Raw genomic sequence first — 13,658 nt, forward strand, 5'->3', positions numbered from 1 at the left:
GCTGTGTGCTTCTGCACCCCTCCCAGAGGGGCTCGGGGTGCTGGTGTGTTCTGGCTGAAACCTTCCTTGTTTGTTTTTGCCTCCTCCCCAGTCTGAAATAGAGAAAGGAAAAACGTGCCATTGAGTCAAAATGTTGTGGATAAGGATTTCTGTTGCTGTCCTGTAGAAGCCAGTCCTGAAGGAGACAGCACGTTCACAGAGTGTTAATTTAATTAAAACAGGTTGTTCTGAGAGCAGAGGGTCTGAAGGGGCAAGGGGAAATGTCCTGGGGGAGGGAGGTTTGTTGGTTTTGCTGAGGCAGGTGTTCAGACGTCATCTGAAGGAATGGGGATGGGCACATTGGACATAATCCGAGGGATTTCTGCTTTTGAATTTCCAGAGCTGTACCTGCTAACGATGTCCTGGCCGTGCGCGGTAATTAACATCTCTTCTTGTATCTGAACAGCCAGGCAGCGTGCCCCTCCAGACATCCCTCCGTTCGCATGTGGATCTCCTGGGGGATCCTGCCCTGTTGCTAATTGTCGAGAGCTCTCCAGAATCCTTATCGCTGAGACCCCACGGCGCTCGTGAGGCGCTCCGTTACCCAACACAGCCCGGCACCAAGGCCAGCGGAGGGAGCAGCACCGTGCAGCAGAGCGAAGAGCCCAAGTCGAGCCCAAAGCACACGACTGCTGCCTCCAGGTGGGATCGAGCGCCGGCCCGATGCTGCAGGAAGCCCCGAGCCCTCTGGGAGCTGCGGTTCGAGCAGACGCCGAGTGAGCCACCCAAAATGTGAGGTTGGTTGCGCGTGCCGCTGCGGCGCCGACGGGCTTGGGGTCTCGGCAGCCCTTTGTCCTCACCTGCCTTTCCTCTCCGTTGGGCAGCTCGGCGCGGCTGCCGCTCCTCCTGGCAGGCGCAGCGGTGCCGGCGGGTCGGTGCAGAGAGCGCGGAGCATGCCCCAGCCGGGCCGTCCAGCTGGCGCCAGCAGCAGCCGTTCGATCCCGGGGACGCCGGGCTGACCTCGCACCAGGCGGGCATCGCCTCCGCAGAGCAGCAGCCGGGTCGGGTGAGAGGCTTTTCCGTCTGCAGCTGGCTCTGGGCTGGGCCGGGAGGGGCTGGAAGGGCGAAGAGCTGTGTGTTGTGAGTGTGGTTACCCCGCTTCCTCTCTGCTGTGCTCTCGTCTCGTCTCTTCTCTCGTTTTGGTTCCTTCTGAGTGTTCCCTGCTCCGTCTGTGTGAGGGCCGCACGCTCTCGCGGGCGGGGATGCTGCTGTCCCCTGGTTTTCTTCTGATGAGGAAGAAAGCGTAGGAATGGAAAAGAAAACGAGGGCTCATCCAGGACCTTGCAACCTTAAACTGTGGAGCCTGCATGGCTGTCTGAGCACGTGTTTGAGGCAATGCATGGGCAGGAAAATGAATTAATTGAAGGAATTGTGCATTGCATTGCCTGCAGTAACCACAGCGCCAGGCTGGGAGCTGCCACGGCACTGGGACAGCAGCGTGGCCACACGGTGCCTTACACAGCCAGGCTGCTTTTAGCCTGGTGGCTCGTGGCCACTCTGCAGAGACAGGGCAAGGCGGTGAGCAGGGCAGCGGCTCGGAGCTGCTGCCTTCAGGGCACGCTCGTGGTGTCTGCTGCAGGGCAGAGTCTGGTGGGGCTGGCCTTGCGTCGGAATGAGCCGAGCTGACGTGGCCTTAGCCCAGGCCGGGGCTTTGGGTTAATTGGATGGGTGCTGGCATCGCTCGGGTCTGCCTGGGTGCCTGCAGCCTTGGGGTTTCTCGTGAGTGGTGCTGTGGGCGTGCAAAGCCCTAGTTCCCGTTCCCTGACCTCTCTGTGCCTGCTGCTTTAGCAAGCAGAGCTTGGCAGAGGGAAGGCTGGGGGTCTGCGGCACCCCAGGAGGCTGAGACGCATCTCGAGAGGCATGTGGGTGACTCCTGTAGCACAGCCTCCTCTCTGCCTGTTTGGGTTGAGCTCCAGGCAGCAGCTGGCTGGTGCTGGGGGAGAGGTGAGCTCCGTCGGAGGTGTTGTTGGGTGGCCCAGCAGGGGCTTTGCGGGAGCGGAGGCAGTTGCTCACTGCAAGCATCTGCAGGAGTTTACAGCCCTCTCATCTACAGCGCGGTGTTTTCCTCGTGTGATCGTTATATTTGCTCAAATAATTGCTCTCATGGGCAGCTGTTGCTTCAGGCCGTGTGTAACTGAGCGCATCCCCCAGTTCCAGCTGTACGGATGGAGCTGACGAGGAGCCTCCTGCCGTGCAGCCAGGGATCCAGTACGGCTGCGCCAGCGAGGAACGGGAACGTCGCCGTGGTGTCAGGCACTGGTGTGTGCCTCTGTCGCTTCCCTTACACCGGGGGTATTCGGTCATAACCTCAGGGGCAGTGTCAGCAGAAATGCTGGCGTGGCTCGGCTGGCAGCGCGCAGGATTCGTGTGTCTTTCAGGATGACAAGTGAAACCTGGATGTGGAGAGAGGGGCGAGCAGGAACGTGATGCTCCCCGTTAGGTCACAGGACCGAGCTGTGCCGGGAGAGAAATCACCTCTGTGGCCTCTCTGTCTCACTCCCTGCCCGTGTTCTCATTCCCTGTGCTCGCAGGGAGGCTGGCAGCCTCCTGCCCGCCTCCCAGTGAGTCTCGTGCTTTCAGCTCCTGGTTGGTTGTGATGGAAGTGCCAAATGCCACTGGTGGCTGCCAGATGTGGTTGTTTAAGTGTTTAAGTTGGTTGGAAGGTGGGACATGATGCCCGATTAAAGCCAAGAAAGTCCAAATTATGTAAAAATGGTGGGAGGAGACACGCAGGTACTGCTGTCCTCGTGAAAGGAGGTGTTTTTGGTTCTGGACAGGGCAGCACAGTGAAGACTGGGCTTTGTTTCTAGTAAGGAATGCAACTGGATGTGGCTTGGATGAATCGTGTACTTGTCTTCTCTCTAATCTCTGTTGAATTCAAGCTGTGGCTGGAGTATCTTGGGACCGCGTGCTCGGGGGACATCTCCTCCTCCCTCTTCTCCTGAGACTGCTTTTGGAGTCTGTGCCCTGGGTTTTTGCTGGCTGTGGGCTCCTCTTCTCGCTGCAGCTCTCTTCTTCAGTGGCCAGCTCTTCATCTGCTTATCTGTCAGCTTAGCATGATCTGAAGATACAATCCCCGATGTCCTTCTGGGTCTGACCTTGTGTTTGTGCTGTGCTTGGGCACCTCCGGCCCTCTGAACCCAGCTGATAGCAGGCAGCTGAGATCTGCCTTTCTCAGTGCCCAGGAAGGGCCAAGTCTAGTTTAACACTGCTGACAACAGCCATCTCGTGCGGGTCGTGAACCCTACCAGGAACTAACTGCTGGAGCTAACTCCGTGCTTTGTCCCAGTGCTGCTGGAGCGGTTGGGCCAGGGCTCTCCTCTCTGAAAGGTTAGAAGCTCTCCGTGACTTACAGCATCTGGTTTTCCCAGGGTAGTTTCTTGTTCTTGTGCCATTGCAGTGTGTCATCTTGCAGATGAGAGATGACTTGCAAATTTTTTTCCTTCCCTGTTTCCCCGTAACCTTTATGGCCTGCGCTAACCACGGCTCTCGGTACAGACTTGTCCTGAGAGCTGTGCAAGCTGTTTTGTTTTCCTATTGTTTCTTTTGGGGAGGTTGGCTTTGTTGGGCTTGCGTGTTTCCACATCGTGCTTTTGAGTGTTTTAAGTGCAGGTGGAGTTCTGAGCCGCGCCGCTGTGAGTGTTGGTGCATACAGAGGATCGCTCTCTGCGTCCCCGTTACTTCTGTCTGGGTTTTTTCTTTGTCCTTGCTACTTCTGCAGTGTTGCCCCTTCAGGAGGGAGCGATGTCAGAAACAGCCGAACCAAGGTGAAACTGATAAAGCAAATGGATTGGAGAGCCAGTGCCTGGCGCTTACTCATGGCTCTTACTCATGTTTATCTCGAGCTGTGAATGTGCAATAACAACAGTTCTGTTCTGCACAGGCTGGCACAGCCTCAGACAGGAAGATCTGCTGTTTACCAATCAACACTCTGCTCTGAGTGAGAAGGGGGGAAAAATTGTTTTCTTGCTGCTGGGTAACCCAGAGACTGGTTAAACCTATCTGGAGGAAAGAAACAGAGGAAACGAAGAGCACATGTGTTGCTCAAGATGCGTTTTCCTGGCAAGAGGCCTGTGTGTGTGTTCTTCCTGCAAAGCATCCCTGCTTCTGCGACTTCCTGGTAAATCTATAGCACGCTGCTGGCAGGCAAGTAAAAGCTTCCTGGTTTTTATAATGCAGCTAGCCTCAGCAGGCGGGCTGGCGAGGTGATTTTTCAGCCTGACATGTTTTGTAGCCGGGGCAGTCTGTGGGCCGAGGGGGATGGCAGAGCTGTGCTGCAAGGATTAGAAATGCACAGAGGAAAGGATCTGGGAATTAGCTCCGCTGGTAAGGCTCCCCAAGACTGGATGCTGTGGCTTGTCTGGGTTCGTTTCTTCCTCTTGTCTTGCTCTCTGTGGTGTTCCTGAGATGTTGCTAATGAGACAAACCGTGCTGGCCTGCGTGCTTTTGTTAACCCCGCTCAGAAACCAGCCACAATTAGCCAGTAAACTGGAAGGTACAAGAGGTCCTCTTGAACTTCATTGAAGTCATGTTAATTGACTTATTAGAGCAGCAGGTTTTTAGAGATGTGTGTTCGTTGTTTTGTTTTTTTAATGTGTGTATTCAGACCATGCTTCAGCAGTGCCTTTGTTGCCATTTTCATGCTGATTCAGATAAGGACCTTCCTGTTCTTGGGTTGAAAACAGAGAGAGGTTTTGGAGTTAACCCTTATTTTGAAGAAACTTTCCTGACCCTCTTCTTCTCCCCAGAGTTTGTAATTAAGACGTCGATTTCCACTTCCAAATCTCCGTAAGTGCCTGTGATAGATTTCCAGAAGCTCGCTGGGTGATCTGTCACTGCTTACAGTGTGCTGTGCAAGGGAGAAGAAGAAACTTTTTCCAGCCTTTGACGCTAATTGCTTTGTGGCTAAGCTGGCTCTGCAATAAATCTACTTTTCCTATCAATCTTTTGCTTCAGGCGTTGGACACCTCTTCCTCTGCCTGCATACTTATGAAGAGTCAGTGCTGGGCACTAAGTGCAGCTCAGCCCAACCCGGCTGATGTGTATGAATTTCTTCTGTGTTAAAGTTGAGCCAGAACCAGTTTCAAGGCAGCTGAACGAAGGTAAAGATCCTGAAGCTCGCCTTTGCATGTCGATGTCTGTGGCCAGAAAGATGTGCTGCTGTTCCGGGCTTTGCTAAAGTGTGGCATGAAGTACGAGGCCCTGCTCTGCCCTGCGCTAGGACTCTGGGTAAAATTATGTTGTTACCTCGTTAATAGCCCATCTGGAAATCTATTTCCAGGCAGCTAATTGCATCTAATGATATCTCTGCAAGTAGCACACCGATCTTGTTTCTCGCTGTGATTTGGAAAACAGCTCATTCACAGCTCCCAGGCCCTCAGATTTCATCTCGGGCCAGAAACCCGCCTGGCTTCTCTTCTCCCCCAGCACGAAGGTTTGGCTGGGTCTGTTTCACCTTCCTCTCTACCTCCCCGCCTTCCCTGCCCATTTGTGGTGCTCGTGTGGTGCCCGGCATCCTCGTGCCGTGCGATGGGGATGCTTCTTGTCCCTGGGAGGTCTGGCAGCGCCCCGAATCACAGGGGAAGCTGTGTGGCAGAGCTTGGAGGCTGGAACAGCCCCCCACGTCCCAGTCGAGCTCACCAACCACTGGGCCATCCTTCCTGTTACACCTCAGTCTGTCCCTGCTACCTTCCACCTCTCCCTGCCAGCGACTTTGCAAGGAACTGGAACTTGCTGACACATTAATTTCCTGCCGAGACTGCAGCACTCGGGCTGGCTTGCCAGGTGAGGGCAGGAAGAAAGAGCAGCAGAACTTTGTTCCTTGTCACCAAGGCGCCAGCTTTGTGCGAGATGCTTCCCTGCTCAGCACGGGGCCTTCTGGGTTGCTCAGCTGCTTTGCCACGTGGGTCCTGCTGGCAGTCACGGGAGCTCGTGCTGTGTTTGAGCTCTGGAGCTCTTGTTGGGTTGGGGCTTCGCCTCTTGGATTGCCGTCTGGCTTGCTCCTGGCTGATGGGGATGTCTTGTTGCTTGTCAGCTCTTTTCCTGCCTTGTGGAAAGAAAAAAAAAAAAAAGAGCTTGTTCTCCCTTCCTCCCCTGGTGTCTCTTATCAGGGTCCTCTCAGCACAGCGAATGCAAATCGTGCTCTGCAGGTCGTGTACCTGCCTTTGCAAATCCTCGGGGTTTGCCAGCCTGCCCTGCCTGGCTGTGCATCACCTGCTGCGTGCACAAAGCCCTGAGCTGCTTCTGCGTGCTCGGCTGCTGGGACAGACCTGCGGGGCAGTGCCGAGGCTTCCTCTGCTATCTGTGCCTCGCCTCCTCCGTGACCTTACCCGGGGAGATCTCTTCCTCTGCACGGTGTTTAAACTGGCGTGGGGCCGAGGGCCCGCCCTGTCCTTGTGGCGTACGAGGAGGTCTCCTGCAGCCTCCTGCCCCTGCAGCTGCATCTCCCCCTGAACTCTTTTTGTTTTTAGAGAAATGCAAATCACGTTCTGCAGTGCCCAGAGAGGAGGCTGCTCCCACCAGGGCTGTGTGGGGAAGGGAAGTTCAAAGCCTTCAGGAACCCTGAAGGAACCCTGCTGAGGGTGATACCAGGTCCGGCCCCTCCGAGGCAGCCCGCAGGCAAGGATGCTTACCCAGCTGCAGGAAGAGAAGGGCTGGTTCTTGCAGACTCAATCTTAGCCACAGAGCAGGAGGCTTTCATCTTCCTCTGGGCACAGCTTCGGGGATGCTTTTCCCCCAGGTACACGTAGATTAGAATTAGGCACGATGGATTTCCAGCCTCTGCTGGGCTGGCTGCTGGCCCGACCCTGTGGACAGGGGGTGTCAGATGTGCGAGGTGCCTGTGTTTTCATCCCCAGCTCCTACCAGAGCAAGGCAGAAGCTCAGAGGTGACTTTATAGGGTGGAGTTATTAACAGAGGGGTGAAGTCTTGGCCATGGGTCTGGGAGGCCGAGAACCGTGATGTTGGAAAGCTCAGGCAGGAGCTGAGCGGCTGGTTTGTGCTACGTGAACAAATAAATCACAAAAGGAGAGTGTGTGAGGGTATCCATCACAAAGAGGGGGCTTCTTCGTGTGGGACTGGCTGAGGGGAGTCCCACCCTTGGCTTTCTTCCTGGGCTGGGGCAGCCCCAGGCCCCTACCTGCTCGTCCTGTTGCGTGCCAGAGGGAAGAGCTCAGGTTTGGGCCCCAAAGGCTCAGTCCTGCTGGCTGGTGTTGAGGTGCAGCAGGGCTTACCTGGCAGCCAGGAGACTGCTCTGCTCGCCCAGGAATGGGAGGAAGCTCCCCAGGAAGGTTCTGCTGCCCTGGCCTCGCTGTAGCACCCGCTGCTCGCGGTGGCAGTGGTGTGGCACTGTGACCAGGGGTCTGCCTCACAGCCCCCCGATCAGGGCAGGGGTGCGGGAGCGACTCGGAGGCGGAAGGACCAAATCTATTTTTGTTTTGGAAGCAATATTTTGGGAGCAGTTCAGCAGTGTCAGTTGAAACCTGATAATTATTGCAGCTGCAAGGGGCAAAAAAACGCAAAATCCGAGCTCAGCATCTTGCTAAGGTGCTTAACTGCTAATTTCCATGAGTGAGATCCACCCTTCCCAAGGCACTCCAATCTGTTTGCTTTGTTGTTTCCTGCTCTAATTAGATAGGTGGAAGCAGTGCTTTATTTATTAGGAGGAAAATCCTGTTCCTTCGTGCCAAGGCAGAGGAGCTCTTGGCAGCTCGCTCCCCTCCTGGGCTGAAGCCTCCCGTGTTCAGCACGGGCTGTGCGCCTGCAGGGCACCTCCTGGGGCATCTCCCCGCCTGGTGGGAGACGGTCCCTAAAAACAAGGCTCAGTGCTTCCAGAGAGGCTTTTTTAATTGTCCTCTTCCCTTGCAAGGGTGCAGTTCTCGTTCTCACCTTCACATCTCGCCAGCTCTTCATTTGCTTGTGGTTGGCCACAGGCGTTTTGTGGCTCAGCGTGGCAAGCAGGTTCATGCTTTGCATCGAGCTGCGGCGATGCCGCTCCTGTTTTCCCACGGCCTTGCCTTCTCCCCTCTTGCCCGTGCTCCCCTCTGAACGCTGCCCACCGGCCGCTCTCACCTGCTGCGAGGGGTGACCCTGGGAGGAGGATTTACCGCTTTGCCCGGAGAAATCCGATTTCGCGCCGCGCTCGCAGCCCGGCAGCCCACTTAGACCAGGCAGCCTTGGAGATCACCGCGACTTAGCTGGGTTATCCTGCACCTATTTATAGACGCCTGCCTCTGCCCAGCTCCACCCCGCTGGGGGCTTTACCGCCCCGCTTTAAAGCAAGCCCCCAGCCCCTCGGGCTCCCCGCCGCAGCCCTGGCGGAGGAGGAAGGGCCAGGCCCCCGGCAGCGCGTTGGAAGGCAGCAGCGATGCAGGCAGCAGGCATGTCTCTCGCCTCTCGTGGTGAGCTAAAAGTGGCGTTTCCGCGTGTGGGAGGAGGAAGCAAAGGGCTCTGCTTTTCCAGCTTGGGAGTCAGCCGAGGAAGTGCTCTCGAAGCAGCCCGTGGAGCTGCTGCACTTGGCAGTTCAGCTCCGCACGGGGGGAAGAAGGCTGCGAGCTAGCTGAGCATCCTGCCTTCTGCTGAGCGCTGCCTGTGAGGAGCTGCACGGGGCTGTGTTTCTCCCCAACTTGCTGTTATTTCATACACAGGTATTTATTTTATCGTGGTAGAACCCAAGTCTGGAGGTGAGAGACAGTTTGGTCTCCGAGCAGGCCTCTCGGTTGCATCCCCCACGGCTTTGCTGCCGCGATGCAGCGCGGCTGGGGGAGCGCACACAGCCCTGGTGGGGGCAGCGAGGGCTGCTGCAGGGGGAACAGAGCCACCCTAGGTGGGGGCAACAGGTATCATTGGCTCCGGTGTGACTGGAGACGCTTGGAAATGCACTGCCACTCGTGTTCCGGCTTTCATCTAGCCAAAAAATTGGGGTGGCTGTAAACTGACTGCTCACACAGCAGGAGATGAGAGGGAAAGCGCCAGGGATCCGTTTTGGCTGGACATGCAGAAGTCAGCGAAACCCTGGCGCTGGGCAGGCAGCTGGGAGCACAGCGTGGAGATGTTGTCTCCAGTCTGGCTGAAGCACAGCAATTACGCAGACCAATTACGGCAAGGTAATCAAGGTAGGGAAAACAGTTTTTGGGCACTTTTTTTTTCCAGTTTCATTTTTTTAGTCCAGGCTTTGCAGGTTATAGAGAAGCCACCGTGACAAAGTAGTTAATGTTCCCCAGTTAATGGCCTAATGCAGGCACATTCCAGTGTTAGGCTTGTAGCAGAACTGCACCTGCTCCTTGAGCTGCTGCATTTGCGAGCCTGTTATCTATCAAGGCCTTTCTTGATCCCTCAGAACAACCCTGGGATTGAAAAGCTGTATTTTAGGAGTCTTTGTTTCAGCCTTTTCGCTGCACAAAGTAGATTCTTCGCAAAGGTCTTTCTACAGCTCATTCATCTCTATAAACCCTGGTGCGTAATTGAATAAGCTCAGCTGTGCTAATTTTTTTTCTTCCTCATTTCTTCTTTTTTTTTTCCTGTTAAATGTTCCCTTGATCTATTCCTCCTGACACGCATCCAGATTGCCATGCCTTTTTCCTTTAAGGAGAGAGAGATATATGTTCAAACTTCTTTGAATACGAGAGGACAAGAAATGTTTCTGGGGTTTAATTGTGAGGATGCTCAAAGAACAAATCCTAAAAAGTAGGAAAGAGGGTGAAAAGGCAGAACGTTCAAAGCCCCAAGCCTGCTTCTGCGGGTAGGGGGATGCTCAGGGTCTGCTAAAATTGTCTTGAGCTGAAATACTTTATTTCATTGCCCTGTGTGAAGTCGTCACAGGAGCATACTCGTGCAGGTAGCCACTCAGGCTGCTCCCAGTCTTACTGCGGTGTTCCTGGGGAACAGGAAGAGAAGGAGATTTTCTTTCACACGCAAGAAAAATGAAATCTCACTGCAGACAAATCACGCTCCTGGTCGCTGGGGTAACTAACGAGCCGGTGAGCCAGCTAGAGCCTGGAGCTTTCAGAAAACCCTTTTTGGGTGTGAGGTTCCCAAGAGCTGCTGGTGGGGGCTCTGCCTGAGGCTCGCTTGTCCCCCTCCTCTGCTACTTCACTGTGCTGGGCTTTGGTGTGCTTTCCTCCTGGCCCCCAAGCTCTCCTGGTGCTTAACTGGCGGGATCCTATCCTGCAGGCAGCAAAAGGTGGCTTCAGTGACGTGGCCCCGCTGGCAGCATGCATTTATAGGCTTCTAAAGCTGGAGGGGTGTTGCTTGAACCGTACCTTATCTTTCTCTCTTCTCTTTCCTTTTTTTTTCCTCCCTTTCTCTCTGTTTGTTTGTTGTGTTTTTTTTTTTTTCCACCTCTTGATCAGAACCGACCTTCCTTTCTCCAGCGCGTTGGGATCTTTCCAGCAGCTCATGCCGCAGCGCCTCGCCCGTTCCACCCGAGCTGCCTGCGCCGCTGGCTTGGACCTAACCTAGGCTAAATCCCCGCGTGGCCTGGGGAGGGGGCAGCCATGGGGAGCTCTGCCTCGTCGCTGGCCGCAGAGACCGAGTCGGACCATGGCTTCACTAGCCCGCCCTACCCGGGGCACCCAGCCGTGGGCTGGTATAGGAGTAGTCCCAGTGGTCCTGTTTGGGAAAGTGCCCTTATAACGCGGCAGCATCAGCACTTACACCACCGGGTGCGAAGGTAAGGAGGAGGGGAAGGAGCCTGCTCACCTGCTTACCTCTCGGCTTCAGCCCAGGCTGCTGCATTCGGGGAGAAATTGCCTTGGATCCTGCTGAGGGTCGGGTTCTTCCATCAGGGCTCAGCTCTAGCCCTGGTGGAACTTTGAGCTGAATTCTCCCCGATTTGGGTGACGCCAGTCTGCGTCCTGTTACAGGGCTGCCGATGTCTCCTGCAGGACAGGCTGCAGGGCTCAGCGCAGCCCCTCCTCACTCGCAGAGGTGGCTGCCTGGGAATGGGATCTCAGTTCCTTGAACAAGCTGGCCGTGTGCTTGTGGCTTCTCTCCCCCCTCCCAACTAACAACGAGTGTCACGGGGGGAGGACTGTGACCCCTGGCTGGGTGGGGATGAGCAGCAAGAGCTTCTGAACTCAAAAGAGCAAGAGATGCTGTTTTAATGAGAAAGAAGTGAAACGCTTTGAATACCAGATCCCGGGGAACAAAACACCAAAACAGAATGAAAAGGAAAGAGCTCGGGGTTTTGGACCCCCCAGTTTCTATCCCTCAGTGAAATCAGCACCTTGGGACGTGTCCCCGAGTCGCTGCCTCTGCCCCTTCCCCGCCAGCCGCTTGGGAGTGAGGAGTTTTTCTTCACGCTGGAGGGCGGGTGTCCTGGTTCAGCCTCTGACAGGTTGTGAGGTATGTCGACAGCAGCTAAAAATCCTCTGCCTGGGGGCTTGGCTGTAGAAGCTGCCGCGTTTTGTGCTAACAGTGTTGGAGCCGTTGCCTAATGCCTGCTCTGTGTGGATTCCAGCCCGCTCAGCTGCTTGTACTTGCTTGAGCCCGTTTGGAGCCACTAGGTTTTTTAGGCATAACTGCTTGCTTCTCAGCGTCCCCGAGCTGTTGTGGCTTTCCACAGGGAGCACTTGCTGTGACGGTCACGTCCTATCCATGCTGCAGCCCTCGTTTTCCTGCCTCATCGCTGCTGCCAGTCCCGAGTCTGCTTCACGGCGCCTGGTGCACGACTCGGGGAGACCCCAAGGCAAGCGGCGCCGCGCTTTGCTCCTTTGTAGCCCTGTCTTGGGGTCCCTCGTTGAGCTGTTAGCGGTGTGAAAGCAACCGGGTCTTGTCTTTGCTCTCAGCTGTGGGCCCGAGTCCCTGGTGATGCCCGAGAGGCCTTTACCAGGGCTGCTTTGTGCAGCTCCGGGGCTGGCGGGCGGTCTGCGTGCTGTAGGTTTGTCCCCTCCAGCTTAGAGGGATCCTGCCCGCAGGATCCTTCCTTCCAGGCTGCTGCTTTTCCCCGAGGAGAGCTGGGGAAGGCGTTGAAATTTCTGCCGACCGCCCCGCTCTGCCTGCGCACAGCCAGCCTGCTTCAGCAGCGGGTGCAGAATCGGTGCTGAGCTCAGGCCAAAGCGCCCGTGGCTCCCACGGCGAGCCCGCAGGGACAACAAGCAGCAGCTGGCTGCCTTCCAGAGGGGAACAGATAAATATATTGCCCTTTTTTTTATATATATATAAAAAAGGTAACTAACTAGAACGAGCCCGAGGAGGTGGGGCTGCCTCTCAATGGCCTCGTCCCCAGAGTCCCGCAGCCAGGAAGGAAGCGGAGTGCTGGGGAGTCAATCGGAGGCTGGGCTGCAGCCCGGGGATAGACTCTGCTTTTCCTGCTGCTTTCCTGGCTGTGCCTGCGGCCACCTTCAGAGCCGATAATGCTTTGGCTGCCGCGGGCCAGCACGGAGCCAAGCCCGCTCGGCTCCGTCTCGCGCCTCGGGGACGGATGCGGCCTTTCCTCGGCAGGAAAACGGGGGCACACGGGGGCTCACGTGCTTGGTGGGCAGCTGGGGGAGGCTTCCCCCGCAGAGGGGTGGCAGGAGGGGGAGGAAACCCAGCAGGGTCAGGGCTCCCCGTGTGCCCAGCCCCTCATGCAGTGGCGAGGTGCGGTGCCACGTGGCTGGTGTCGGGAGGGGATCACGGCACCGAGCTGACGTCCAGGGGAGGTTTAAGAGAATATTTCTGCTCACCACACCTCCATCCCCCATTGCTCGTGAATTGGGGCACGGGGCCTTGTCCTGGTTGAGTTCCTGGTGGCTGCTCTGTGTCACCACGCAGGGACGGGGCCCTTCAGGATGAAATACCTCTGGGCCTCAACGACCGTGGAGGGAGGGACAGATTTATTTATTTATTTGAAACGCTGTGGAGAAATAAATCTCCCTGCTGTTTGAGGGAAGCCGTTCGAGGAGACCCGCTTCTGTTGCTGGCAGTGGGTGGGGGGGTGCTTGCTGCATCCCTCCCAGCACGAGCCAGCCGAGGCCTTGGCATTTGGGAACCACACGGCTTAAATGCGTGGGAGAGGAGGAGGAGGAGGTTGGTGTGGCTGGGTAGCTTCACACGATCCTGTTGCAGGGGCTTTGAGCCCGTCTGAGGCTGGGGCTGGGGCTGTGGGTCGTGGCAGGCAGTTCCCTGCTTTTTATCAGCAGCCTGCTCGGCTTCGGGTGTGCTCAGAGTTGATTTTGCACCCTGCAGGAGTGAAAGCTGCCTGCGGTTTGCTCAGGAAGAGCTTTTCCTCATCCCAAGATAGCAGCGTTTCGACCCATTAGAGGTTTCAGCTCTTATTTCCTCTCCGCCGCCCCCCTCCCAGCCCTTCTCTTGTTCTCCGAGCCTCAGGAGCAGCTCAAAACCTCAGGCAAGGTCACGCATGGAGGAGCTCGCTTGGGGATTTTAGGGATATTCTCCGAGCTCGTGGAATCGCTGCCACACAGCTAACCAAATCCCTCCCCACCTGCACAAGGACACTGCAGGTCCCTGCAGGGACCCGCCAGCTCCTCCTGAGCCCCCGGGCAGGGACCAGAGGCTTGTGTGGTTGGGGGAGAGCTGGGGATAACCAAAATCTGCCCTGACTGTACCCACAAAGGGGCGAGGAGAGAAAAAGAGCCCTCTCTTTGGAGCTGTGAGGGGGCTGCCATCTGCTGCGGTG

General features: G+C 56.2%; 1 protein-coding gene across 9 annotated transcripts in view; it reads left to right on the plus strand.

Annotated features, from left to right (window-relative positions):
* Nucleotides 1-13,658, plus strand: part of CAPN15 (calpain 15) — a 41,225-nt gene that overhangs the window by 3,130 nt on the left and 24,437 nt on the right. For 3 of the 9 annotated variants that reach the window (XM_038186882.2, XM_027468921.3, XM_038186880.2), the window contains exons 2-5: nucleotides 446-776; nucleotides 864-1,045; nucleotides 4,996-5,141; nucleotides 10,390-10,709. In XM_038186882.2, coding sequence (XP_038042810.1) covers nucleotides 10,534-10,709 — 176 coding nt within the window. In that variant the 5' untranslated portion in view covers nucleotides 446-776; nucleotides 864-1,045; nucleotides 4,996-5,141; nucleotides 10,390-10,533. The remainder of the gene's footprint in view (nucleotides 1-445; nucleotides 777-863; nucleotides 1,046-4,995; nucleotides 5,142-10,389; nucleotides 10,710-13,658) is intronic. The other 6 variants (XM_038186877.2, XM_038186884.2, XM_038186876.2 and 3 more) reach the window with 6 other exon arrangements.

Source organism: Anas platyrhynchos, chromosome 15, assembly GCF_047663525.1.
Source record: "Anas platyrhynchos isolate ZD024472 breed Pekin duck chromosome 15, IASCAAS_PekinDuck_T2T, whole genome shotgun sequence".
Lineage (NCBI taxonomy): Eukaryota > Metazoa > Chordata > Aves > Anseriformes > Anatidae > Anas > Anas platyrhynchos.